Raw genomic sequence first — 26,445 nt, 5'->3', positions numbered from 1 at the left:
TGGAAGGAGGGGTGATCAAGGAGGACTGGAGCTGGGTACAAAATCTTCCTTTCTGTTTCTAGTTCAGTTGTCAGCAAAGTAATTTGTTGAACTCGGACTAGAGCTGGAATTAAAGGCAGCTGATGTTTTTCTGGACTTTTATGTTGAAGGGTAGCTGAGAATTGCAAAATGTTATTAGATGGTGAATGAGATTCTTATGAAAAGGCTTGATGATTCTCTCAAAACCACAGCTTTGGTTTTCACTGGCCTCTGCTGGGACACTTTGGCTGCCAGCGTGGTCTGGCGTGAAGCTGGCAAGGACAAACCTGTGCGTGGGCAGGTCCCAGTGATTTGGATCAGTGCTCCTTGGTATCGCTGCTGGCAGTCACGTTGCTGTCCTCGAGCTTCTGTGTAGCTCTGGAAGATCTTTTGATGATGTTGGGATTTTACCCTGTCTTTTCCCATCACCTTGATGGGACCTGTCACGACACAAGTGCAGCTCACCTGGGGCAGTCCTGAGTGCTGATGGAAGCAGTTAAGCTGCTGACCGCATGTCTGGGTTGGTCCCCACCGGGGCTGGCTGGCTTGTGTTACAGCGGCATGGCTGGGATTCAGGTGGGGATGTTGTTCTTGTCTGCCCTGCCGCTCAATTTAGACGGGGTATAGGGTTTCCTGGAGAACGGGCAGGGCTTGGCCGTGCGGAGAGCCTCCCTTACCCGTGAAAAGCATAAAGGTTAAAGTGTGCTGCTGAAGTTGTGACAACCATGTAGCTAGGGAACTGGCGTGCTTGATGTTTTGCCAGATATCCCCAGGACAGGCTGTTTTCCAGCTGCAGCCAACGTAGACTCTGGCTTAAGTTCCTGAATGGGGAGGGGAAAAAAAAAAAAGAAATCAGCCTGAGAAACCTTGGTGGTGGTTGGTTTGCTTCTGTGCTCTGCAGAGACCTGGAGCACCATGCCGTTTGTTGGGATGTGAGGTTATGGACCAAGGCATCCAAAATTCTGGTGTGCAGCAGCTATTGCTGCTCTTGCAATACTACAAATCTTTCTTGTGAAGGGACTGTTCTCAGCTTATTTTCCTTTGCCCACAAATGAATTTTGTCTTGTAATAGTGCCAAACCATGGGCACTCATTCTTCATATCTCCTTTGGAGAGCTATGTCCGTGGCTCACCAGCACCACAGCGCCTGCTCTCAGAGCTTTGCTTGTCCCAAGGCTTCATGCCTGGACACCAACCCTGACTCTCAGTGAGTCTGTAAGACTGCAAGTGCCCCGGGAAGGCTGGCTGGCTTCTAGATAGGCACTCCTGCTCTCCTTGGAGACTTTTTTTATCCCAGCATCCTTGCACCAACCGGTCTGAGGGGGCTGTGGAGTATGGTTGTGGCACGTGGGCTCCTGCTCCCCTGCCTGGTAAGTGGATGTGCTCCTTCCACCCAGGGCTTGCTGGGAGGGTGCAGAGCTGGTGGAGTGGTGGCAGTATGTGCCTCATGTGACATTGATGGCCTCCAGGTGCCTGGCAGCCTTCAGCTGGAGGAGGGGAGAGGCAATTCCAAACTGTACCTTGGTGATGACAGTCGGTGGGCAGAGTCCCCGCTGCCCAAGGCACAATGTCTTGCCAGTTATTCCTGCCAGCGTGCCCTGCTGAGGCTGAGTTGGGGGGATTCCCGCTCACCACGGGGAGCAGTGGCTGTGCTGGGAACGCGTGGTGCGGGTGCTGTGGTCCCTGAGAGCTGCGGATGCTGGTGATGCTCCAGCCTCTGCACGTACACAACTGTATCGGCACTGCTGGCTGGAGCCATGTGCCTGCTCCTGCATGATCCCTCTTGGTTCTCATCATGTTCCAGGTCCTGCCTCTGATCTTGGGAAGAGAGATGCTCTCTAGCGCAGAGCTGGGCTCGCTGAAGCCACAAGTCTGAGTTGTGAGGGCTGGAGCAGGAGAGGCCGGTGTCTGCTCAGGAGCCCTCAGCTGCATCCTGCTGAGCAAACGTTGCTCTTGCATCGAGGTGGTGGTGGGTGCCTGAGATGCTTCTGCCACCACACTGCTGCTGATGGGCTGCTGGCTTTGCTGTTGGGATTAACTGGGCTCTAGGAGGAGGCAGCTCCAGCCACGAGTTTTGCTTTTTCCTTAGCTTAAACCTTGCCTGCGGGCTGTCTGTGCAGCAGGGTTGAAAGTCACGACTGGAGGCTGCAGCAGTGAAGGAGGTGGGAAGGCTCCCTGGGCCAGTGCTGCCATCGGGGCGAGCCATAGCAGCACCGGCTCGCTCCCCTGCTCTCCAGCCACCACCCAAGGCCACAGCAGCATCTCTCCCATCAGTGAAGCGTGTGCTGGTCTTGGGCTGCTGCCCATGGCAGGGGAAGGGCACCTTTTGTTTCTCCCCTTGCCCTGCTCGCTGGTGGCCTCCTTTGCAGCAGCAAGGAGGGCTGCAGTCCTCTCCTGCTGGCTTCTTACTCCTGCATGATGCCCCGGGGCCTTTGTGCTGCCCAGGGCAGGCAAGAGAGCAGCATCCCTGGGACAGGGGGATGGCCATGTCCCCATCCTGCCTTGTCTTGCTCTCAATGCCACCTGTGGACATCAGCTCCTCTGGCAAAGCCTCACCCCAACCCATGGTGCACAGAAGCTGGTGGCTTGCTGAGAGCTGGGATTGGGCAGTGTGGAGCAGCACTGTCCCTTTGCCTGCCTGCATTGCGTCTTTGTGGGAGGTGCTTGCAGGCTAGGTGAGCACTGCTCTTGGGATGCTGCTGCTGCCTGTGTTGGTGGCCTTGACTCAGCTCAGCCATGTGTCAGTCCCATGTGGGAGCAGTCAGGCTTGATGTCTGGCAGGACTTGAGCTCCATGTGGCCACAGGACAGAGCTTGGGAGAGGAGAAACCTGGCTATCAGCTGGCGGGGGCTGAGGCTGGAGGACCTCAGAGTAGTCTCAGCCTCCCAGGGGCACCCAGCCAGCCTGGCCCTGGGGAGAGCCCTGCTCCCCCAGCAAGTGCCAGCGCTCGGCCCTTTGCTGCTCCATCCTGCTGCCAGAGCAGGGTGCCCTCGCCCATGCCCACCTGGGGTAGGGAGGAGTGATCAGGAGTGGGGCCAGAAGGATGCCTGGTGCGGGCAGCTGCCTGGCCCCCAGCAGCCTCTGCCATCTCTTTTTCTCTTGCCACAAGCTGCTCTCCCTGCTTTATATCCTATCACCGAGCTGTGGCCTCCTCTGCCCCCCCCCCAAAGCAGCACCAGTTGCGGACAAGGGATCAAGCCCTTCCTCCTCTGCCCTGCACTGGTGTTCCTGCTGCCCTGAGATAAATGAATGTTCTGGGTTTTTAATAGTTGGTATTACTGGAGTGCTTTTGCCTGGCAGCACTGGCTAGGGAGGACTGGGTCCGGTTACTGGGGATTCCTCCTGCAACCTCCCCGCCTCTGCCCCCAGCAGCAACCTGAGCAGCAGGCAGCTTCTGCGTGCCCTTGGTGAGCAAGGCTTTCCTCACCTTAAGGTTCAAATATTTAAAGTAAACAGGGCTCCGCTGGGTGGGGGATCCAGGCAGAAACCTGGCGTAGCCCTTGGGAATCAACCAGCTTCAGGACCCTGCGTGGCCAGGCCATGCCCTTGCCCAGCTCTGCTCGCAGCCTTTGCAGCCCTTGGCACAGCGTGGCCCCCCGTGCCCCCTCCCCAGGGGTTTTCCATTCCTGGGCTCGGACCTGCACAGTCCCTGATGCCGTGCCCTGGGATGCAGCACCCTGGCAGCACACATTGCGCCTTCAGCAGGGGCTGGTGATGCCCGTGCACAGCCTGACCCCTCCAGCAGAAGCCCCCAGCTCCTTTGCTTCTCTCCCTGATCCATAAACCATTTCATTTTTCAGGAAATTGGAGTCTTTTAACTGGTTCCTTGAGGAGGCTGCAGCCACTGGCTGCTACCGGGTTTGCAGCTGCTGCCACTTTTCCTTCAGTGACCGGCAGCAGTGCCCAGACCTGGTGGTACCCCTGGGTGCCACATCACGCTTGTGGAGCGCGGTGTCCTTCAGAGCTGCACTCCTGCAGGGCTGGTGCCGGTGGGCAGAGCTGGGGGCCAGCACCATCACCAGTGGTCACCTTGTGTCACCTGTGGGCACCTTGGAAGCACTTGGCCACTTGGACCACGTCCAGCTCAGCCAGACCACCCTTGTGGGACATTTCTGGGGTGCTGTGGTGTCCAGTGCCGGGGCAGGAGGTGGTTCCGTCCCCTGCGCTGTGTCTGTACGTCCCTCGTCCGTGGGGGACAGGGAAGAGTGGTGTGTCCTTTGAACGGGATCCAGCAGTGACAGGTGCTAGGAAAGGCGAAGCGGGACGGCTCCCGCTGCTGTAAAGGATCCTCCTCTGCCTGCACTAATCCGGCTCCGTTACACCCGGGATAGAAGAGGCTGCTCCCTCCAAGCAGTGCCACAGTGCAGATGCTGCCCTCCTGACCACCCTCTGCACCGGGACCCAGGTAAAGGGCTGGGGGGGTCCCTGTGGCTGCCCACTCAGGACATGGTGGGGGGGGGTACCAGGGAGAGTGAAGCCCCCAGCCCTGGGAGGAACATCTCTATCCCCGCTTCTCCCCGTGCTGAGCTGCAGGATGTGGGACTGCTCAGCCAGGGACTGCTCTGCTACGGCTCCTGTTCCAGTAAGACCAGGAAGCGAGTCTCCTGTTACTGGGATGGTTGCTGGTGGGTTTTTTCTGGGTCTGAGTTGTCCTGGCTTCGGGACAGTTGCACAGGCTGTGCAGGGAGGGTGTTTGGGACAGGGTAAGGGGGGGTTGCCAGGCAGAAGACGGCAGCGGAGCCTGGGGCAGAGCGGGGATTTGGGGATTGGGTGCTGGGCCGGAGGGGATGGGGTGGCAGCTCATGCTGGCAGCCTGCAGAGGTACGTGGGCACCAACAGGTTCCCTTGGTAGGGGCTGCTCAGGAAGGAGCTGTGGTCACCACCGGGCAGGGGAATGGACAGTACTGGCGGCTGCTGAGGCTGCGGGTCCACGTGGCCACTGAGCAGATGGGGCTTTGCCTGCACAGCCAGACCTGCCTGTGGGGTTCGGGGTGGGCAGCGGTGGGTCCACGCTGCAGACGCTCACCTCGCCAGCCTGGGGCCAGAGCTGCCGTCTGCTGCCCTGCCACGGGGGGACGTGGCCTTAAATTGGCACCCTGGCCGCGCCACGGCTGTTTGCACGCCGGAGGCCCTGTGGCAGCAACAGGTGCCGGCATCAGGCCATCGATCAGTCACTACCGAGCAGATACCAGGGTACAACGGGATGGTGCAAGAGACCGGTGGCCACGTGGGGCTCCTGGCTCTGTGCTGCTGGCCGGGTGGCAGCAGCTCGTCTCTCTTCTGCAGGAGCAGAGCCTCTGCCTGTGTCTCACCGTGCCCCTCTGCAGGGCGTCAGGTCTGGGGAGCCCTCAGCTTCTCTCTTCTCTCCCGCAGGAGCCTCACCGAACCAGGAGCACTGCGGGGCAGCTGCCTCCTGCCCAGAGAGTCCCCATGGAGCAGGGCGGTACGGTGGGCAGCATGCCCGGCCCTGGCCTGGCTGGTGGCACGACTCCCCCTGAAGCAGAGGGCGGCGCAGCTCCAGCGGCCCCCCAGGCTGCCCAGCCCCAGGGTGGGATGGTGCCGGCTGCCACCGAGGCGCAGGACAGAGGGAAGGAAGAGCCTGGGCAGGAGAAGGCTCCGGCTGCTGCTGTGGCTCAGGATGGAGGGCAAGCAGAGCCTGGGAAGGAGAAGGCTGCAGGAGAGGCTGGAGGAGGGAAGGCAAAGCCAGCGGGGGAGACAACCCCGACTGCTCCAGAGCCCCAGGATGGAGGGAAGGCAGCGCCGGCAAAGGAGGCGGCTTCAACTGCGCAGCATGGTGGAGGGCAGGCAGCATCTGTGGAGGAGAAGGTGCCGGCTGCCACCGACACCCAGGATCGAGGGAAGAATGAGCCTGGGAAGGAGAAAGCTCTGGCTGCAGGAGAGCCCAAAGAAGGGAAGGCAGTCCCCATGGAGGGGAAAGCTCCAGCTGCTGCCAAGGCTCAGGATGGAGGGAAGGACAAGCCCAGGGAGGAGAAGGGTCCAGCTGTGGGAAAGCCCAAAGGAGGGCAGGCAGAGCCCGCAGAGGGGATGAGTCCGGCTGTAGCAGAGGCTCAGGATGGAGGGAAGGACAAGCCCAGGAAGGAACAAGCCCCTAGTGGGTTAGAGGCTGAGTGTGGTGGGAAAGCAGAGCCCACAGAAGAGAAGGCTCTGGCTGCAGCGGAGGCTGAAGGAGGGAAGGCAAAGCCTGTGGAGAAGGTAGCCTTGGCTGCAGTACAGGCTCAGGATGGAGGCAAAGAAGAGCCTGCAAAGGAGAAAACTATAGCTCCTGCAAAGGAGAAGGTCCCAGCTGCTGCAAAGGCTCCAGATGGAGGCAAGAAAGCTGCAAAGACAGAGAAAACCCCAGCTGATAAAAAGCCTGCAAAGGAGAAGGCTCCAGCTACTGTAAAGGCTCAGGATAAAGAGAATCAAGTGGCAAAGGCAGAAAAAGCCCCAGCTGCAAAAAAGGCTCAAGATGGAGGCAAAGAAGACCCTGCAAAGGAGAAAGCTACAGCTCCTGCAAAGGAGAAGGGCCCAGCTGCTGCAAAGGCTCAGGATGGAGAGAAGACAGCAGCAAAGGCGGAGAAAACCCCAGCTGCAAAGAAGCCTCAAGATGGAAGCAAAGAAGAGCCTGCAAAGGAAAAAGCCCTGGCTGCTGCAAAGGTGCAGGATGGAGGAAAGAAAGTTGCAAAGGTGGAAAAACCCACAGTTGCATCAAAGGCTGAGGATGGAGGCAAAGAAAAGCCTGCAAAGGAGAAGGTCCCAGCGGCTGCAAAGGAGAAGGCCCCGGCTGCTGTAAAGGCTCAGGATGGGGGAAAGAAAGCTGCAAAGGTGGAACCCCCCCCAGCTGCAGCAGAGGCTGGGGATGGAGGCGAGGAGCCCGCAGAGGCAGCGGCCACGGCTGCTGTCAAGGCTAAGGGTGAAGGGAAGAAAGCGGCAAAGGTGGAGGAGACGGATAAGCAGCAGCAGCCGAAAAATCCTGAGCCCCTGCGCCCAGCTCTGCTGCAGAGCCTGAGCTGCCCGGCCACTTGCCAAAGGTACCCGCACCCCCCTGGGATGGGTCCCCTCCCCTCACTGCTCCCTGGGGAGCCCCAAGTCGCTCTGGGCAGAGGTGGGCACTGGGCTCAGGGGGCTGCTAGATGGGTTCTGCTCACCACCTGCTCCTGCTTCCAGGGAGGAGCAGCCCTGGGTAGAGGCGGCAGTGATGGAGATGATACCAGAGGAGACCACGGCAGCGGAGCTCAAAGAGGGTTTGACAGAGCCTGGCCCTGCCCTGCCAGCCCTGGGGGACCGGCAGCCCCCGGAGCCCCCCGGCCCTGCGGGGAGCCCTGGCACCCCACAGGAGAGGACATTGCCCAGTGCTGTGGGGCAGCACGCAGAGTCCCCCGGCTCTGGGGAGCAACCGTCCTTGACAGAGGCAGAACCACCCCCCAGCCCCTACCTCACCCCTGATTTTGGGAAGGAAGACCCTTTTGAGATACTGGGTAAGGCTGTGTGCTGCCTGCCTTGTCCTCGCACCCTGGGACCCTCTGCGGGGTGGCAGCCTGGGGTCCCTCACAGCCCTGCCTGCTGCCTGCGCTGCCCTCCGGTGCTGCCGGCTCATGCTCTTGGCTCGTTGCCTGCCCGGTGGCTTCGAGCTCCTGTTTCACTGTAAACAGGGCTAAATGCGTCGCGTCCCCTCCCCTCCCCGGGCTGCTCCGGCCACAGCCTGGCACAGGCCCCGCGGCCGGTGCTGCCCGGGAGGAAGAGGAGCCCGGGGAGTGACAGCCACCGCCTGGCCGGTGGCAGGGGACAGCGTGTCCCCGTGTCCTGCACCCCTGTCCCTGCAGGGATGGCGGGGCTGGGGCTGCACCGAGCTTGGCGGCAGTGGGTGCTCGTGGGGCTCCCTGCGAGGCCGCCTCCAGGAAGGGTGGCCCAGGACTGGGTGCGTGGGGTGCGCCGTGCGTGGGGTCTGTCCTGGGAGGGCGAGCAGGACGTGGTGGCGCGGAGAGGTGGTGGCCCAGAGAGGGTGACACGCAGCAGCGTGGCCTGGAGAGGGCGAGCGCGACACGCAGGAGGGTGGGGAGCCAGCGTGCAGCAGGGTGGGTGCTGTGCAGCAGGGTGCTGTGCAGCAGGGTGCCATGCAGCAGGACGATGCTGCGGGCAGTGACGAGGGACCCGTCGGAGGGTGCTGTGTGTCCCGGTGCAGCAGGCAGCCAGGAGACCCGGATTTGCAGTCAGGCGCTTGGTACCTGGCCATGTCCTTCACCCACAAACTTTGGCTGGGCCGTGGGACCGGGTGCCTGCCTTCACCCCGCACTGGGGTGCGCTCCCAGCCTGGGGCACCCTGGGGTGCTCAGCAGTAGGGTCCCCCAGCTGGGCAGCTCTGCTTCTCACTCCAGCCCTCCTCTCTGGGCAGATGATGTCCCTCCGCCACCGGCGCCCTTCGCACACCGCATCATCACCCTGCGGTCCGCCAGCGTCAGCTCCCAGTACAGCCTCAGCTCCAAGGAGATCCTGGGGGGGTAAGGAGGGGCCCCAGGAGGGTGGAGGATGCCCAGCTTTTCCCTGGTACTGCCCTGAGCTGTTGTCCAGCCTTGGGCGACAGCTCTAGGTCGGTGGGACTTCTCTGGCCGTGGTGGGTTGGGTGGGTGTGGAGGAGGAGTGTAGGGCAGCACCCTGACAAGGTGTGGGGGTCCCCAGCAGCCTGGGCAGCTGATGGCATTGGCACCTCTCCCTCTCTCCCTCCCCAGGGGCAAGTTCGGGGAAGTCCACACGTGCACAGAGAAGGAGACAGGGCTCAAGCTGGCGGCCAAAGTGATCCGGAAGCAGGGTGCCAAGGACAAGGTCTGACCGATGCCAGGGCAGGGGGCTCCTTCTGGCCATGGTGCCACCAGTAAGCGGCATGGCCGAGGTGGTGGGTGGCAGTGTCGTGCCCTGTGTGTCCCTCGTGCTGTGGCACAGCCTGTCCCGGTGCCAGTGGCTCAGTCGGGGCTGACACCCTGCACCACCATTGGGTTCCTTCTGCAGGAGATGGTGCTGCTGGAGATCGATGTGATGAACCAGCTGAACCACCGCAACCTCATTCAGCTCTATGATGCCATCGAGACACCCCGGGAGATTATCCTCTTCATGGAGTTGTGAGTGCCAGGGCAGCGCCACGTGAGGCCCGATGCCTGGGTGAGGGGCACCATTGCAGGGGATGCTCCAGAGATGGAGCGGATGTGCCGACCCCTTACCAAGCAGAAGCAGTTGCCCCCAGGGAATGTCCCTCACCTCACCCGTTCCCTCTTGGACACCACCTCATCTCACGCTGGGCTCAGAAGCAGGCTCAAGCTCTGCCTGGCTGAGACAGCATCTCCTTCCATTGTGAATGTGTTGAGGGTGGAGATGACCCAAGTCCTTCCCATGCAGCTCCTTTTCCCCCTGCCCACTTGCTCCAGGGAGGCTGGGGCTGTTCTGCTCTGCAAACCCTGAGACGTTCTGGGGTAACGCTTCTCCTCCTCCCATGCCTGCCTTGCGGGGGTGTCGAACCCCGGCATGCATGCATCCCACTGTGGCTCCGCTCAGCCTCTACACCAGCATCTCCACAGTGGGACTGGGCCAGGGTCCTCGGGTTGGGCAAGAGGTTCTGCAGGAGAGTGGCGTGGGGCAGGGAGCCCTGCATGACCCGACGGTCTGTCCCCATGCAGCGTGGAGGGCGGCGAGCTCTTTGAGCGGATCGTTGACGATGACTACCACCTGACGGAGGTGGATTGCATGGTATTTGTCCGGCAGATCTGCGAGGGCATCCGCTTCATGCATCACATGCGTGTCCTCCACCTTGACCTCAAGGTATGGGGCCAGGAGGTGACAGCAGGGGACGGGGTGTGACTGCAGGGGCCAGCCACTGCTCACAGGGGTGGGGGAGGCCGGGGTGCAGGGTGGCAGCAGACATTTGCAGCTACCAAAGTGGGGAGCGCTGCATGCTGGCCCGAGCCCTACGGTGCCTGTGAGGGCAGCGTGTCCCCAACACCGGCCAGCCATAGGAGGGATGCCTGCAAGTCAGTGTCACTCTGGTGCGGGTCAGTCACAGGACCCGTGTGCTGGGGATGTCCCCTCTCAGTGGTGGGGCAATGGTCTCCCTGTCCCCACAGCCCGAGAACATCCTCTGTGTTGCTGCCACTGGGCACATGGTGAAGATCATCGACTTTGGGCTGGCTCGAAGGTGCTGTCTTCCCCCCGACCCTTTCCGTTCCCCTCCCGCCCTTTGGCCCCACACACCCTTGGGTTGCTGGGAGCCCCAGGACCCGCTCTGGGCTGTGGCTTTGGCCACGGCCCTCCCTGGCTGGCATGGAGGGCTGAGGAGGGCAGCACCTGCCAGGAGGGGGGCAGTGGTTTGAGGGACCAGCCTGTTCCCCTCCTGCTGACTTGTCCCCTGGCTGCAGGTACAACCCCCAGGAGAAGCTGAAGGTGAACTTTGGCACCCCCGAATTCCTCTCCCCCGAGGTGGTCAACTATGAGCAGGTCTCCTACTCTACAGACATGTGGAGCATGGGCGTCATCACCTACATGCTGTACGTCAGGGGTGTGTGGGGGCACTGCCAGCGCCACGCTGGGGTGCCAGGGCAGAGCTCCCCCAGGCACGGAGCTGTCCCCAAGCTGTACACGTGCCTCAGGCACCCAGATGCTTGGTGGGATGGTGGAGGGTGCTGGACAGGGAGATGGGCAGGTGGGGCTGGGGGCCAGGGGGCAGTGAGTGGGGCCAGGGAGTGTCTGTGCCCATGTGTGCAGGCAGGAGGGCAGCATGGTGCCAGCAGCCACACACCACCTCCCTTCTCAGGACCACCCTGCCTTGCTCCTTGGGGCAGCCCTGGCCAGATTTGCTCCATTCCAGGGAGTTTTGGAGGTGCCACAGCCCAAGGGCACCTGGCTCCTCACCCCCCTGTGCCCCCAGGCTCAGCGGCCTCTCCCCCTTCTTGGGTGACAACGACACCGAGACACTCAACAATGTCCTGGCTGCCAACTGGTACTTCGATGAGGAGACCTTCGAGAGCGTCTCTGACGAGGCCAAGGACTTTGTCTCAAACCTCATCATCAAGGAGAAGAGGTGCGAGGCTGGCAGCAGCCGTGGAGGTCCCAGGGTGGGAGTCCCCCAAGCTATGCGCCCAGCCCCTGGGTACCACACACTGCCCTCTGCACCAAGACCAGCAGCGTACCCTGATGTCCTGTGCCAGATGAGCCTCACAGGACCCTGTCCTGGCCACTGGCTGTCCCCAGCAGAGCCCTGCATCCCTCCAGGATCACCTGCCCCAAGCAGGATGTGCTGGCCCACTTGGGGTCCTGCCCAGCCCCACTGGTCCGCAGGCACATCCCTCCAGCTGGTTCTTCCCCTGCAGGTTTCTGGAGGTTTGGGGCTTTTGGGTGGGTGGAGAAGGGGGTGGTTGGGGGAGAGGGTCTCGAGCAGGGGTGACCTAAGCTCCTCTCACCCACAGCGCCCGGATGAGTGCGGGCCAGTGCCTGCGGCATCCCTGGCTCAACAACCTGGCAGAAAAGGCCAAGCGCTGCAACCGCCGACTCAAGTCCCAGGTGCTGCTCAAGAAATACGTCATGCGACGGCGCTGGAAGGTGTGCGGGGCAGGGGAAGGAGGGTCAATACCATCTAGGGGAGCTGGGAGGGCCTGCCAGCTTCTGCCCATCCTGGTGGATGGCATCTGGGACATGGAGGATGGTTGTGTCTTGCCATGCTGGTGGCGGCTGGGGACCCCTGAGCCTGGAGGAAAGGCTCCCCAGCACCCAGGTCTTCATGTGGGTGCCCCCAACATGGGACCCCTGTCAAGCATAGGTGCCTTTGTGGTGGTGTCCCCTGAGCTGATCCCAAGAGCACCTTTTAGAGGCAGAGCATAGGGGAAGATCGCCAGCATGAGCCCTGCACTCCCCTCCCACACAGCCCAGTTGAATGGGTGACCGGGTGGCCCCAGGAGCAGGGTCTGGCTCAGCCTCCAGAGCCAAAGCCCTTGTGGTAGGATGAGCATCTCTCCTCTTCCCCTTTACAGAAAAACTTCATCGGGGTGTGTGCTGCCAACCGCTTCAAGAAGATCACCAGCTCGGGGTCGCTGACAGCACTGGGCGTCTGAGCAGGGCCTTAGCCACATGTGAGTCGAGGCCAGAGAGGAACTGCTTAAGAGGGTCCCACATCAATCTTGCTTCTGGACAGCAGCAGCTTCCCACCACAGGGGCCAGGGGCTGGAGCTGCGCAGCCCCCTCCCTGCCCGTGCTGCTGCCAGATGGCTGCTCTGGCCCCTGTGCTGCTGCGGCATGTGCTGCCCCCGCTGCTCTGTGCCCCACGCCACCACCACTGCGGGTGCTGCTCCACCGCGTCCCCTGGACCTGCACCCCGTCTTGGCACCCAGCGGCCGTGGGACTCCTTGGGGGCCAGGACCCTGCCGGGCTCCTTGCCTGCACCCACCGCTGCAGAGCCGCTCTGCCAAGCTCGTCCCACCCTGGGTGGCATTGCTGTGCCGGGGACCCGCTGCTGGGGATGCTGGCAGCGCCCTCCTGGGGGGTCCAGCCCTCTCCATTCCCATTGAGCCAGTGCTCCCATCTGGATTTCCTTGGACTGTGAGGCTGCTCCTGAGTGATGGTTTTTGATCTCATCCCTGGCCCGGCTGTGTGATGCCCAATCTGCAGCATCTTTGCTCCACTCACGCTTCCTTCCTGTGGCCTCGGAGGAGAAAGGCTGGCCCAGCGTGAGTGCTGCTGCCTGGGCCGCCCTGCGCACTTGCCGCTACCTTGGACTCAAGACTTGTGCGCTCTGCCTGTAAATGCTGCAGCCCTGCCCTCCCCTGCCTTCGCTGTTGCTGGACCCTGAGCTGCATCAACCTCCCTTCCCAGCGCTGTGGTTTGGCATGAGGATGCCAGAGGGCAGGCGTGGACCCTCGCCCTGGTGCTTTGGCACTGGAGCTGGGGCCGAAACGCCTCCTCCCTGGCTGGCCGGGTGTGCGGGAGCGGAGCTGGCCCCAAGCTGCTGCTTGCACAGGAAGGGAGGAAGCGGCAAGCACGCTTCCAGCAGCATCCCCAGCTGGGAGCCAGTGAGGGAAGAAGGAGGCTTTGTGTTCCTTCTGCCCTCCCTGCCCTTCGGCTCTGCCAGCAGGGGAAAAACACAACCTCTGCTTCACCCGTCCTCGCCAGATCAAGATGAGCGAGGCGTCCTAATGCAGAGCAGCTGGACCGCGCTCCCCCGCTCCCGCGAGCATCGCTCCAGCCCCGACCACCAACACACAGGAACTGCCGGTCAGCGGCTGCGGCCGCCAGCTCCCCCCGCCATGCGCGGGGGCTCCCTGGGACCGCCTGGGCTGGGGGAGGCGGATGCTGCCCCTGCTCCTCTGTCTCACCCTGACCCTCTTCCCCTCTGCTTGTGCCCCTCAGGGCTCCCCAGTGCTGCCAGAGGATGGGCATCCCCCGGCATTTGCAGCTTCCAGCCTTGCCTGCTGTGGGGAGTGAGACAGGGGGCTGGCAGAAGGTCCTGAGGTCCCCCTGCCCTCCAGCTTTGGCTTTCACTGGGGCTGAGCCCCCCCAACCCGGAGCGGTGTGTTTGCTCTGGGGCCACCTGTGCCTTCTCTGTCTGCTGGAAACACCCTGGGGAGAGACAGAGGGAGGCACCGGCCCCCCAACCCCCTGGCTGCAGCAGGTGAAGGGGCTTCAGGCTCATCCCCACCAGGCAAGGGACACAGCTTGCGGGGCCCTGCCCATTGCTGGAGTCCTGCCCGGCTCTCACCTTCTTGTAAATAAATGTACAGGTCTGTCCGCAGTTCGTGCCTGCCCTGCTTCCCTGGGACTCTGGGGGGCCACTCCCAGCCCCCTCCCTGGGCCACTGCTCCTGCCCGCATGGGCTGAGCAGCTGCAGCATCAGGGCAGGGGACGGGAAGCGGTGTCTCTCCCCCAGGGTAGAAGGGACAGAGAGGGGCCCCGGCTGATGCTGGGGACAAGGACCGCCTGGTGTGTCCCAGGCAGGGCTGTGCAGCCCATGGTGCGGAGGGGTTCTGGTCTCTGCAGTCCATGGCTGTGCAGCAGCAACCAGCTCTGAGCACCCCAGGGTGCTGGGGGAAAGGGAGGAAGGGATGGACGGTCAGAGGTGTTCTCATGGCTTCGGCATCTGCCCAAGTGGGGTGGGATGCCCAGGCAAGGGCTGGTGGGGGACTGGTGCCCCTCTGCCTGGTGGGGCTGCAGCCAGCCCCGAAGCAGTTAAGGCTGCCCGGCCCGGATGCCGGCTCCCGCCGCGGGCGTCCCTCCCAGCCGCTTCCTGCCGGCAGCCTTTGACCGGTTCCTGTCGGTGACCACCCTGCGGGCCTGGAAGCCAGTGCGGCCCCATCTGGTTTGAGTTACGCTCCGTGGCGGTGACGTCTCCTTCCTGTCTGGCCCCAGGAGCCGTGCGTCGCCCCGGCTCTGACGGGCTGCAGGGCCCCGGTGCGGGGTGGCCCGCGGTGCTGCTGGCCAGCCCATCGCTCCTGGCACCCAGAGCTGCTCTGGGGCATCAGTTCCTGAGCACAGCCCTGCGTGTGCACGGCTGTGGCACGGGAATGCATGGGCACAGACACCCTCTGGTGCCCCAAGCCCGGGGTGGTGGACTCCCACCCCACAACCCATTTTGGCATCCCCAACCCCCTCCCTTCCTGTCCCAGGACCCCACAGGGGCACCCACTGGGGCCAGAGGAGTTGGGCTGTGGGGCCAGCATCCACACACGCAGCCGTGGCCCTGTCCCGTGTTCCCGGCCAAGGGGCAGGACAGGGCTCGAGAGCCCCAAGGAGGGCACCCGTCCTGCTGGAGCTGATGGGTGAGGTGGCAGGGCTGGTTCTGGTCCAGCACAGGCCACGGCACCCAGCGCCATCCCTCGCGTGAGGGGTCCTCATCACCCCCACAGACACCTGATGCAGTTTGGGATGCATGCACATATGTCCACAGCAGCCGTTCCCAGAGCCCTGAGCGCTGGCACAGAGCAGCACCCTTTCCTCCACCTCTGCCTGCACCCCTCCGTGTGGCACCCACACTGCTGCATGGGCAAGGGACCCCACAGGGAGGGAAGGGGAGCGAGCAGACCCCCTGCACTGGCACCCGGCAGCATCACCGGTGGCAGCAGCAGGTTCTCCTCGTGACTGGGTGCAGCTGGGTCCCTGGCCGTGGCATGGCCCACGAGAGCAGGCCGGGGGCCAGGCCACCCACCGCGAGCCGGCAGCAAGCCGGGGAGGAGGCAGGGCAGGGCAGGGCAGGGCAGGGAGAGCAGTGGGCCCGCGGCCGGGAGCTGGGAGCCAGGGTGGGTGTGGAGGAGGGAGAACCGGGGGAGCGGCTGGCCCTGGTCTGCATGCCCAGGGTGGCGGAGGCAGCCAGGCTTTGCAAGATGGGGGTCCCCATCCCTAGGGCTGTGACTCGGGGTGGGGGGGGGTGTGTGGGATGCACCTTACAATGCCACTCTGCTGCCAGTGCAGGGACCGCAAACTGGGGTATTGCAATGGGCTGTGCATTCCCAGGTGGCGGTGGGAGCCGGGGCGGGCGATGGGCCCGGCCGCGCTGCGTGGGAACCAGACGGCCCCTGGGCACGGCTGCGGCGCTCGCTTCCTCCCGCGCCCCCGGGGACTGTGCGAAGGAGGGGGCTGAGGTCAGCCGCGCTTGCTGCTGGCTGCTCCAGAGACGCCAGCATGATCTAGGCGCTCAAATATTGTTTTCCACTGGGGAGGGAAAAAAAAATATGGAGAAAAGAGAGGCCCGGGGCTGAGTGGCCGTCTCTACTCCGCTGATGACGAAGGGCGGCCCCCCTGCCCTGCCCAGGGCTGGGACACAGCCATGGCCCAGCAGCGGCTGTCTGGGGGCTGATAACGGGCTGACGTGGCCGCAGTGTTCCCGGTCCCTGAGTGATGCCAGCACTGTCCCTCAGTGCCAGCGCGGCCCCCACAAAGAACCCTGGGACTGGCCAAGCTGGGATCCCACTGGCCTTGGGGGGCCAAGGGGGGCTCTGCCACACACCCGCTGCCCACAGCAGCATGGAGACCCCCCTGCCAACCTGGCATCTTCCCCCGTGCCTGCCCTGAGGCTGGCTGTGCCACAGGGTCTGAGTGTTGCTTCTCCTGGAGTCTTTCCTCTCCCAGCCTGGGGTGGACACGATGGGGGCACGGGCACAGCCCCCCCACTTTGCCAGCATCCCTCTGGCACTGCTCCAGCACTGCAGAGATGCTGGTCCGGGTGTCCTGGCAGTGCATGGGAAGGGGCTAGCAGCCAGGTCCCAGACTGGGGCTGCGTTGGGACCCCTGCTCACCCCAGTGCCCCCCAGCCCAGCCGGCCAGGGCAGGCCCTTGTGCCCAGCCTGGTGCCGGCAGCAGTGACTCAGCCGGTGCCTCCTCACCGGCAGCCGCCTGGCGTGATTCAGGTCAGAGGAATCTACTTTCCCCAGCCATTCCCATCACAGCCACAGCCCCTGGCAAAGCCCAGCTCTGCAGGGTGCTCCAGCCTTGATGTGTCTGCAGGGACCTGGCGGGACCCTGGCCAGGCACTGGCATGGCCCCAAGCAGGGACACAGAGGGGAGGGAGCCCTGTCCCACCCAGCACAGAGCCCCCCATACGCCCCTAACCCACAAAGCCCCTGCACTCCTCCCCAGAGGCTCTCCAGGGCCATGCAGATGCTCGTGGATGCACAAGCGCTGCAACGCGCTGAGGCTGGTGCTGGTCATGCCATGTGTGGCACCTGGGGCAAAGCCGGGCACTTTGAGCAGTCCTGGGCACGGGGAGGTGGCAGCGGGGTTCCGCAGGGTCTTGCTCCTGCTGCAGCACGTCCCCCTGCCCCTCATGGATGAGGTTCCCTCCTGCCACCCCAGGATGGGGCTTTGGGGGCTCCTTGCCCTACATTCTGGCAGGACCTTGTCCCCAGCATCTCTTGGGGATGCAGGACCTGGACGCGAGTGCCCTGACCTGGGCCATGCCCCATCCTCCCGTGGCCTCACTGTCCAGCCGGTGATTGCTGATGGAGGGGCCAGCAGGGATGAGGGCTCTGCTGGGTGGCCTCGGGGTGACGTGTCCCCCAGCCAGCGCCAGCAGAGAGTCCCCAGCTCGCCCTTGCCCACTGCCCACCCCGAGCGGGGCGCAGAGACCACAGAGGCAGCGTTGGGGAACGTGCTTTATTCGGTGCCAGGGTCGGGGGTGTCCAGGAGGCCAGTCCCTCACTCGAAGAAGAACATCCCGGGTGTCCGGTAGAGGCAGGGGGGCAGCCCCAATGGGTAGCCGTTGCCTCCCTGCAGTGGGATCGTGCCCCCTGGCCCCCACGGCTCCTTCTGCTCGCCCACCCGTGGCCCTGAGGCCCCGAAAGGCGGCTGGCGGGGGGTGGCAGGGGCTGGGGGGGCCGCGGCCAGGAGATGCTCCAGTGCCGTGCCACACGGCCGCTCCTTCACGCAGAAGCTCAGCGCCTGCACCCGGCACTGGTAGCTGCTGCCCAGCGCCTCGGGCCCTGACCGGCTGAAGGATCCAAAAACGGGCAGGGGAGGCTGTGCGTAGCCCTCCCCCTCCAGGAAGCAGGATGGGGGGGGCTTGCCAGTGCCCAGGAGGGTGCCAGGGAACGTGGGGGGCACCTGCCCGAAGGGCTGGCCCGGCCCCAGCCCAGGGGCAGCTGGGTCCTCGCCCTCCAGCTGCCCCGGGGGGGTGCCAGGGGGGGCTGGGGAGTCCTGTGGGGTGTCCCTGGTCTGGGCAGGCAGCAGGGTGGGCAGCAGGGCAGGGTGCGGCAGCCGGGGCTCACCGGACAGCGGGTACTGACCTGGCCGGGGCAGCTGCAGCGCTGCCGGGAGCCCCCCGAAGACAGTCTCCTTCGGCAGACGGCTCTCTGGGGGGGCGAAGAATGGCCCCTTGGGCTGTGGCACATCTGGCAGGTACAGGCAGGGCTGCCTGGCCTTGGGTGGCTGCCGCCGGACACAGGGCTCGGCACACCCCGGCACCCCAGCAACCTCGGGCAGCGTGGCGGGGCTCGGCAGGCGCCCCATGGCCGCTGGCGAGGCATAGCCCCCCTCCGCCTTCACCTCCTCAGACAGCAGGGTGGCGGGTGGCCCCCGTGCCCGGTGCCTGGGTGTTTTCCCACGCCCCTCGTCCCCCTCAGCGCCCGGCGTGTCTCGGAGGCCCCTCTTCCTGGTGAAGCGCCGGCGGCGCCGCAAGAAGCTGCCGTTCTCGAACATGTTGTAGCAGTCGGGGTCAAGCGTCCAGTAGTTGCCCTTGCCCGGCTTTTTGTCATCACGGGGCACCTTGACGAAGCACTCGTTAAGAGAGAGGTTGTGGCGGATGCTGTTCTGCCAGCCTTGCTTGTTCTCGCGGTAGAAGGTGAAGCGGCCCATGATGTAGCGGTAGATGCCGCTGAGCGTGATGCGCTTCTCAGGCGCGCTCTGGATGGCCATGGTGATGAGGGCGATGTAGCTGTAGGGTGGCTTGGTGGCCTCAGGGCCGGTGGGCGGCGAGGGGCCAGGGAAGGGGCCGCCGGCTGGCTCAGGGGCCGGCGGGCTGCGCAGCGCTGTGTCGCCGACGGGGAGGTCCGGCTGCATCCTCCCGGCCAGCCGCAGCCCTCCTGCGCCTCCACCACTCCCGCTCTGCCGCACGGCCCCGGCACGGCCCGTTAAAACCCGCCGGCAGCCCAGCCTCCCGCGCCCGGCCGGCGAGGGGGCGGTGGGCCCCTCCTCTCCAGGGCCGCCCAGGGCGGAGCGGGGCTCCGCCGTCCAACACTGGTCCCTGTGGACAGACAGACGGACGCGCCGCCAAGGGCTGCGGCCAGCAGCCAGTGGCCTCGGGGCTGGCACGGCCGCAGCCTCCCCAAGGCAGAGGCGGACAGCACTGGCCTCGTCTGGGCCCCCGGCATGGCCCCTGGCTCCCCTAGCCACTCTTCCCACAGGAGGTTCCCACGACCTGGGTCTCATCCTGCCCTGCCCACGGTGCACAGCCCAGCCCTGCCCAGGGATGGTGGGGGGCTGAGTGAGATGCTGCTGGCAGGGCTGGGGCTGCTGCCAGCCCCCGGCTCCCCACCCACCCCCTGCCCACCCCAGTGCCTCGGCCCCGGACCCCAGCCTGGAGGTGTGCTGGATCCTGTGTACCGTGCCAGATCCTGTGCACCATGCCGGATCTGTGTTCTATGCCAGCTCCCTGTACCACACCGGGTCCCCACATCGTGCTCACCAGCTGGGGACATGGCCTCCAAGGTGCAGCACAGCCCCCAACTCCCAGAAGCCCCCTCACCCCAGTCACCAGGGGAAACTGAGGCACGGGTGGTGAGCACCTTTGGGACAAGCTCCTGTTGTGCCAGGTCAGCAGAGCAGCTAATGGGCACCTTGCTGCTGCCTGCACCCCCTGCCAAAGGGCTGGGGGCCGGGGACAGAACGGGACTTGAGCCAGCTCATGCTGTCCCCTGCGGCTGGGACTGAGCTGGCTTTGCCCAGAGCATGAGGGTCTGCCTGGGCTCAGCTACCCTGATTGCCTGTGTCCCCCTTCGTACAGTGCCAGCCCCCCATGCTGGAGCCAGTGGTACCAAAACACAACCTTTATTTCTAAGGTTCGCGAAGGGCAAGTCCCTGCGGTGCAAGGCATGAAGACGGAGCTGGCTCTGCCCTGGCTCACCAAACAAGCACACAGTAATCCCACCCAGATGGCTCCTGGGGAATAAATACAGCAATCTGCGCAGGGGCGGCAGCCGCCCGCCCGCCTGCGTCTGGCCCCGCAGCGCTGAGTGCCCCGTGCACACCGGCTCAGGGAATGCGGCTGGAGCGGGGCTGTGGGGCAGCTGAGCATCCTGCTCTGAGGCTTTGTCGCAACTGGGCTCTCCTCTCCTGCCTGTCTGGGCTCAGGGCTGGCAGAGCTGTTTGAGGACGCGGATGATGTGGCTGGAAGTGCCAGGGGTGCAGGGCTGGGGGGAGTCACGGAGCAGCGTCGGCCCCATGTGCTGAGCATGATGGAAGAGCTCCCGCGCAAACACTGGCTCCACCTGCGGAGGGATAGAGCCAACGGAGAACGGGCACAGGTCTGCGCGCACCCCGACCATGATGGCCCTGGCGCCTGGCTTGATGCCACCACGAGTGCCAGCCCCAGCGCGTACTCACGTGGGCCATGATGAGCTTCTGGAAGTGGTGCCCAGCACTGGTGGGGTACTCCTCCCCGAAGCACAGGTGGATCTGGTACTGCGGTGTGGGCTGCCCATGGCTCAGGTACCCCCGCAGCTCTGCAAGATATCAACCCTGTCAAGGGACACAGGGTCCCCAGAGCCCAGAGCAGCTGCACCGGGGCAGGACCTGCCCCCATTCCCAAGGAGATTGGGGTCTCCCAGGGCAGGGGCTGGCAGAACCCCTGCACCCGGGGCAGTGGGCAGGCACTTACGCTGCAGGAACTGCTGGGTGTCCAGCAGCTTGTAGGTCTTCTCCCTCTCCAGCTTGTTGGGCCAGTCCCTGTGCGGAGCCAGTGGCCCGTTCCAGTACACCCTGCCCTGGCACTGGCGCTTCATGAAGACCCCCTCGGGCGCTACCCACAGCAGCACGCCACGTTCCAGGTGGGGCAGGAGCCGCTCCAGCACATCGGTCATGCCGGCCACTCGGCCACTGCCGCCAAGCGCCCGCGGCGGGGGGAACTCGATCTGCTCCATGCAGGAGGGGCCGTAGAGGCGCTCGCTGTCAGCCGGCACGGCACGGGAGGTGATGCGGCAGCCCTCGGCCGTGCGGGTGGTGACCTCCTTCACCAGCACATCGCAGTAGTAGAGGCGGACGTGGAGCCAGCAGTCTGGAGCAAGAGGAGAGTCAGCTCATGGGCAGCCTGGCTGGGGGGCGGGCACCCAGGGCACTGCCTGGCCAGCGCAGCTCCTACCTGAGTGGTTGACATCCTCCACAGGGAGGTAGGATGGGGGTCCAGGGAGGAGGTGGCCATGGGTCGGGTTCCAGCCATAGAAGACTCCCCTTACGTGGTACCCTGGGCCAGGGCAGAGACGAGGTGGCAAAGGGACGTGAGCAGCTGTCCCCAAGGGCCCCTGGGTGATGTTCTGGCCCCAGCCCCTGGGCCAGGTGGGTAGCAGGGTGCTTCCCACCGCTGCTGCCCGTTACTGGGCCTTGTTAAAGCCCATAAGCACATGATCAAGTGCCTTCGCTCTGGGGCAGGGAGGGAGCCCTCAGCCCTGGTCTCCATCCTCACAGGCGTTACCTGCACAAGGGACGGGGCCTTTGGCTGCAGAGAGCGGGATCGCTCCTGCTGGGCAGCATGTGCTCCCTGCCCCCAGCCCCATCTCACTGCTGGGGACCCTCCTCACCTCGCTCGGCCGGGTGGGCAGAGAGCAGGGTCAGTGGAGACACATGGCACGTCCCCATCGTGCCCTTCTGGCTCTCCTCCGAACTCCCTGAGGTGCTGCCCTGGGGAGGAGAGCGGCTGTGGTGAGGGCTGAGCCAGCAGCAGGGGACCCTGAGCTGGCTCCTGCCTCTGCCACGGACCCCGTGTACTGGCAGATCCCCAGCCTGAGTCTGGCAGCCGCGTGGCACAGTGGACACACAGGGGACCCGCGGTGATGCTGGAGGAAGCCAGCTGCCCAGTGGGACGGAAGCAGGCAGTGTGCAGGCAGGGGAACAGCCAGCGGACGAGGGGGCATTTGGGGCTCCCACCTTCTCCAGCCCGCAGGCAGCTCCTGTGGCAGACAGCACAGGGCAGAGGGCTGGCTCACCTGCTGATCCTCGCCGGCTGGGGACCGTGGGTCACTGTTCTTGTCTGTGGAGAGCAAGGAAAACCCGCTGAGCCCTCAGCCAACAGCAGGGACAGCCCCCAGGAAGGCATCTGGCTGCCTGGGACACCCACAGAGGAAGAGGAATGGGGAGGAAGGGTGATGTCTGCGGGACATGGGGCTCGTACAGGCATGGCACAGGCATCAACCCCAAGTCTGGCACAGGAGGAGGGATGGCAGGGACGTACCTGTGTCCCGGGCACCATCGGACACAATCTGGTACACCTTGTAGGGCTCAGAGATGTCCAGCTGGCTCCGCTCGGGAACCTCCTGGAAGTCGGTGCTCTTGTTGAGGGCGCAGCGGAGACGCGTCTTCCAGGTGGAGGGGTCAGCCTTGTCTGTCCCCTCATGGTACTTCCCCTTGTAGATGGCCCAAGCCTGCCAGGCACAGGGTGCCCTGCAGTGTGGGGGGCTGCCCACACCCCAGTCCCCCGCTCTGCTGTCCAGGGGGGCCACCAGGGTACAAGTCCACCGGGGCTGGGTGAGGGGCAGCAGGGAGCAGGGGCCAGGTGTCGTGGGGGACAGTGGGGAGCTGGGTGGTAGGAGGTCCCGGGAGAGTGCACGGAGCTGGGCAATGGGGAGCCCCAGGGGTGTGCACAGAGCTGGGCGGGGGGGGGTCCCGGAGGTGTGCATGGAGCCGGGGGGGGGGGGGTGGTCCTGGGGGAGTGCACAGGGCCGGGCAACGGGGGGCCCCGGGGGTGCGTACGGAGCTGGGTGGTGGGTGCCGGGGATGCTCCCGGAGCCGGGCGGGGGTCCCGGGGAGCCCGGGGTACCTTGAAGAGCGCGGCGTCCTGCTGCTGCCGGTAGTCCTGCTTGGCCGCGTGCTTCCAGGGGATGCGGAAGAGCGTCCGGTGCCGGTTCTCCCAGCGCAGCCCCGGGTACCGGCCGCTGTCGATCTGCGCGATCAGCCACTCCTTCAGCCGCATGGGCGCCCCCGGCTCCGCCATCGCTGCCCCGCGCCCGGCCCGGCCCGGCCCGGCCCGGCCCCGCCGCCCCAAGGGAACGTGCCGGGACGGCGAAAGCGAAAGCGCGCCTCCGGCTTTCACTTTCCTTTTCCCTGCGCCTCCAGCCCGGCGGGGAGGTGGGAGGGGAACGGACACGGGGCAGCCCACGGGAGAGGGGACGGGGCCAACCGCGGGAGAGGGGAAAGGGCAACCCACGGGAGAGGGGATGGGGCAGCCTACGGGAGAGGGGACACCCATCTCACACCCACGGGAGAGGAAACAGGGCACCAGAAAGTACAGGGGACCCTCCTGCACCCACCCAGGGGCCTCCCTTCAGGCTTTAAGGACTCCTGCACCCTCCCCACAGGGGACAAGAAACCCCACTCTCCCTGTCCTCCTGCTTTGGGGACCAGGACACCTCCCTGCCCCAGGGACCGTGTCCTTCCACACGACCAGCATCTCAATGCATGACTGTGGGGAGCTGCGGGAGCAGGCATGGGGTTTCCAGGCTGGTGTGAGCAGTGACGTTGCTCAATCTCTCGAATCTCTTCTCCGCTCTAACACTCACATCTGCCTCACAGGGCTCCGGGTGCTGAGTCGAACGGGAAACGGGTGGGAAGGGCCAAGATGAGCTGTGCCAGAGGCTGCCGGGGGCTGGTGAGGGAGCCTGACTCATCCTGTGCCTGTGCAGGCTCCCCACTGGCCCCAGGGTTCCTGGCAGAAGCTGTCCCTGCAGAGGAGACGCGGCGCCCGTGGTCACTGCACTTCTGGGCACTGGCCTTCCCATGCATTGGGAAACGGCATCCCACATTCGCACTGCTCTGCAGGAAGGTGGGTGCACATGGTGCACACGTGGGTGAGATGGGCACCAGCCCCGGGAAAGGGTTGGACTCAGCACAGGGTCGCAGACAGCCCCTTCGCTCCCGGCTGGCTCCTGAGTATCCTTCCTCAACACTGCTGCTGCCAGAAAGGTCTTTCCCTCCCTTCAGCAAGGAGCCTGGCTCAGCCGTCCTTTCGGAAAGGGGAAGAGGGATTTCACCCCGTGAAGGGGAGGGATGGAGCTGGCTGGTACCAAGCACTGCCTGGCTGCCCTTGCAAAGGGCCATGCTGGAGCGGGGCTGGCAATGTGTCCCCTGCCCACCCAGCAGCAGGGCACGGGCCAGGTGGGTTTTGCCCTGTGGGCTCACTGGGACACCCTGGTGAGACACTAGTGTTGTCTGCTCCATCACCGTTGCAGAGCCACATGTCACTGTGTGGGGAAACCCGGCTCCTCTGCCTGGCCTGCCACCCGCCTGGTCTCCTTTCGCAGCCTGCTGGCTTTCCTTTCCAGCTCTGAGTCAGAGAAAGTCACCTCTTGCAGGGAGGAGAGACGAGGCTCCCGACAGCCAGCGGGCTGCTCAGGGCTGCAGAGCCTCGAAATGAATAAGCAGCAGCACAGCACCCGGCCCCAGGCTTCCTGCAGGACACGGGGGCATGGTCACATTGCACAGAGGGCACATGGAGCCACACAGGGGTGTATGAGCCAGCTGTGCTGGCAGGGGTTCGCTCTCCTTACTGAGCCTCTTTACCCCAGAGCAAAGCCTGCCTGCCCTGCCTGCACCTGCTTGGAGTGCGGGGCTGTGGCTAACCAGGGTCTGCCTGCAGCGCAGCTCTCCCTGCCTGGGAGGAGGAGGCAGCAGCAGTGCTGGGGGAGTCCCGGTTTGGGGAGGGGGAGAGGGGCAGCAGGTAGGATCCCATGGCCCAGCCAGCATTGGGCCATACTCATCAGTGCTGCTGTGGCTGGGCTGGCACCCTGGCGTTCTCAGGGCGGCGCAGGAAACCACTGTGCTCTCTGCATTGCGCCAGCGAGGAGGGGATTTCCAGCCAGCTGCGCCTCTGCCGGGGCAGTGCCCCTGGATGCCCTTCACCCCTTGTCCGGGCAAGTCGGGGGCCACGTTCAGGGCCTGACCAATGGAGGATCTGCATCTTCCCTTTCTGCCTTGAGAAGCAGGGCAATGGTGAGGGGTCATTGCACAGCCTCTCTCAACAGCTTGCACAGGTTACATCCAAGGCCAGGAGATAATCGTAACCACTGGCTCGTTAGCCAGCCCCAGCCTGATGCCATAAGCTTGTATCAGCTGGGGATTTCATCTGTGTGACAGCCGCATGGTGACACGCAGGACCCACGGGATCTAATTACCCTAGCATCAGCGCAGATGATCAGGAGCCGGTTTCCCCGCTGTGCTGCTCCCTGTGCAGGGAAGGCAAAGCTGCTTAAAGCTTAAACTTTTCATGCTGAAATGGGCTTCAAAAGGAGTCAAACATTAACTCACAGCTAACCCTGCCGTCGCCTGGGTTTTTCCAGTTGTGCAAACCAGATCTGCCAAAATAAATACATTTTGCTGTACTGCAGAGCTGGGCTAGCGGTGCCATTGCTCAGTGTTCGGTCTTGCTGTGGGTTTACAGTGTGAACAGGGAAACCCTGGGTGTAAACGCCTCAGCACAGCGTGTCCCGGTGTGGGGCTGATGGGAGGGTGCAGCCATGCGTGAGGCACATGTTTGTCCCAGGTGTGTGGTCCTGGGGCGCAGGTTCCGAGGGGTCAAAGGGTGCCTGAGACCCCTGGTCTGGGGGTGAGGGGACAGGGAGAGCAGCCTGGAAAGAGCTGGGAGGAGAGAGGGACCCCACAGCAGAGGGTGCAGGAGCAGCAGAGGATGATGCACCCCCAGTTACTCTGTGGGCTCAGCGTCCATCCAGCGAGGTGGGAGTTGGGCTCCCAGCCTGCCTGGGTCACCCCAAGGCAGCACCCAGCCCAGCGGGCAGGTGCTGGCAGCAGGGAGGAACCACAGCCCTGAAGCTCTGCGAAGGTGAAACAGGAGCGGGTATGCGGGTCTTGCCAAGGGGCTGCTTGCACAGGAACCTCTGGGCTCCCAGGAACTGCAGCCACTGCAGCACCCTCCTAAATTGCCCTCATATAAATGAGATGGGAGTCTTATGGTGCCAAGAGGTGGAGCATGGCGTGGCACACCAGCCTGGGGTGGCAGGTAGAATGCCATCTCAGCCACCAGCCCCTCCTGCCCCTGCTGCTCGTGTACCCCTTGCAGCACCTGTGGCACGGGGTCCCGCACTGCCTGAGCACTGGCACAGGAGCTCTCAGAGTGCCCAGCTGGCTGCTCACCTTCAGCCACAGCCACCACACAGGGGTAAACGAGCAATTCTGATGAGCATGCCCTATCCCCCGCTGATGTCTCTTGGAAGCAGCCAAGGCAGAGGTGGTCCCTGCATCCTGGGAAGTTCCTTCACTCTGGGACCCTGTGTCCGGCACCTCATCAAAGACAGAGCTGGCAACCTCCCTGCAGGCGCCTGTCCCTGTCTGGCTCCTGGGGGACACTGTCCCCTGTGAGAGAGGGGTGGCAGGAGGGGAGGGACCCAGAACCACACGCAGGCTCCCAGTGTGGGTGATGCTGATGACCCAGCTGGGCATCCCCAGCATCTTCCCCACCTGGGACTCTGCCCCAGGCAAACGTATAAATAGGATGGGGCTGAGGAGGAGCTAGGGCTTGTGAGGCTCAGCTGGGGCTGGTTTTCCAGTAGCATGGAGACAGTAGGCTCCTGGACCTGGTGCTCCCAGACCTGGTGAGTGGAGAGGCTGCAGTGAAACAGGTTCCATGTGAGCACCCACCTGCTGCTGCCTGATCTCTCCTGGAGCAGAGCCTGTCCCCATGGGGAGCCCTGCCGCAGCATCCAGGTTTCTGGCTTCTCTTGTAACCTTCCCACAAGGCAGCAGGGTGGTCCCC

At 64.2% G+C, this 26,445-nt stretch overlaps 3 protein-coding genes across 6 annotated transcripts; 1 reads left to right on the top strand and 2 right to left on the bottom strand.

Moving 5' to 3' along the window:
- The first annotated feature begins 4,346 nt into the window (after positions 1-4,346).
- Positions 4,347-13,779, top strand: MYLK2 (myosin light chain kinase 2). Of its 3 annotated transcripts, none has more exons than XM_054845413.1 (13): positions 4,347-4,422; positions 5,391-7,048; positions 7,185-7,495; positions 8,410-8,515; positions 8,744-8,837; positions 9,021-9,130; positions 9,683-9,824; positions 10,127-10,197; positions 10,418-10,546; positions 10,927-11,079; positions 11,465-11,597; positions 12,026-12,124; positions 13,398-13,779. In XM_054845413.1, the coding sequence occupies exons 2-12, from the start codon at positions 5,448-5,450 to the stop codon at positions 12,104-12,106; spliced, it is 2,931 nt and encodes a 976-aa protein (XP_054701388.1). In that variant the 5' UTR covers positions 4,347-4,422; positions 5,391-5,447; the 3' UTR covers positions 12,107-12,124; positions 13,398-13,779. The 3 variants fall into 3 exon arrangements, with proteins under 3 accessions (XP_054701388.1, XP_054701387.1, XP_054701386.1); XM_054845412.1 differs by having other exon boundaries at positions 13,161-13,779; XM_054845411.1 differs by having other exon boundaries at positions 12,026-13,779.
- A 3,354-nt stretch (positions 13,780-17,133) lies between these two features.
- Positions 17,134-18,976, bottom strand: FOXS1 (forkhead box S1). Its single transcript, XM_054845451.1, has one exon. The coding sequence runs from the start codon at positions 18,900-18,902 to the stop codon at positions 17,175-17,177; it is 1,728 nt and encodes a 575-aa protein (XP_054701426.1). The 5' UTR covers positions 18,903-18,976; the 3' UTR covers positions 17,134-17,174.
- Positions 18,977-19,045: 69 nt separating this feature from the next.
- Positions 19,046-23,237, bottom strand: LOC129214411 (interferon regulatory factor 4-like). 2 transcript variants are annotated; one of them, XM_054845971.1, is made up of 8 exons: positions 22,501-23,237; positions 21,916-22,105; positions 21,671-21,714; positions 21,266-21,365; positions 20,830-20,931; positions 20,350-20,745; positions 20,076-20,194; positions 19,047-19,960 (listed from the first exon to the last, which is right to left on the bottom strand). In XM_054845971.1, exons 1-8 carry the CDS (start codon positions 22,927-22,929, stop codon positions 19,820-19,822), a joined length of 1,521 nt encoding a protein of 506 aa, XP_054701946.1. In that variant the 5' UTR covers positions 22,930-23,237; the 3' UTR covers positions 19,047-19,819. The 2 variants fall into 2 exon arrangements, with proteins under 2 accessions (XP_054701948.1, XP_054701946.1); XM_054845973.1 differs by lacking the exon at positions 20,830-20,931 and having other exon boundaries at positions 19,046-19,960.
- Between the last annotated feature and the right edge of the window lie 3,208 nt (positions 23,238-26,445).

This window comes from Grus americana, chromosome 17 (assembly GCF_028858705.1).
Source record: "Grus americana isolate bGruAme1 chromosome 17, bGruAme1.mat, whole genome shotgun sequence".
Classification (NCBI taxonomy): domain Eukaryota; kingdom Metazoa; phylum Chordata; class Aves; order Gruiformes; family Gruidae; genus Grus; species Grus americana.
Note: the sequence above shows the minus strand (reverse complement) of the source record. Positions and strands in the feature narration are given on the sequence as shown.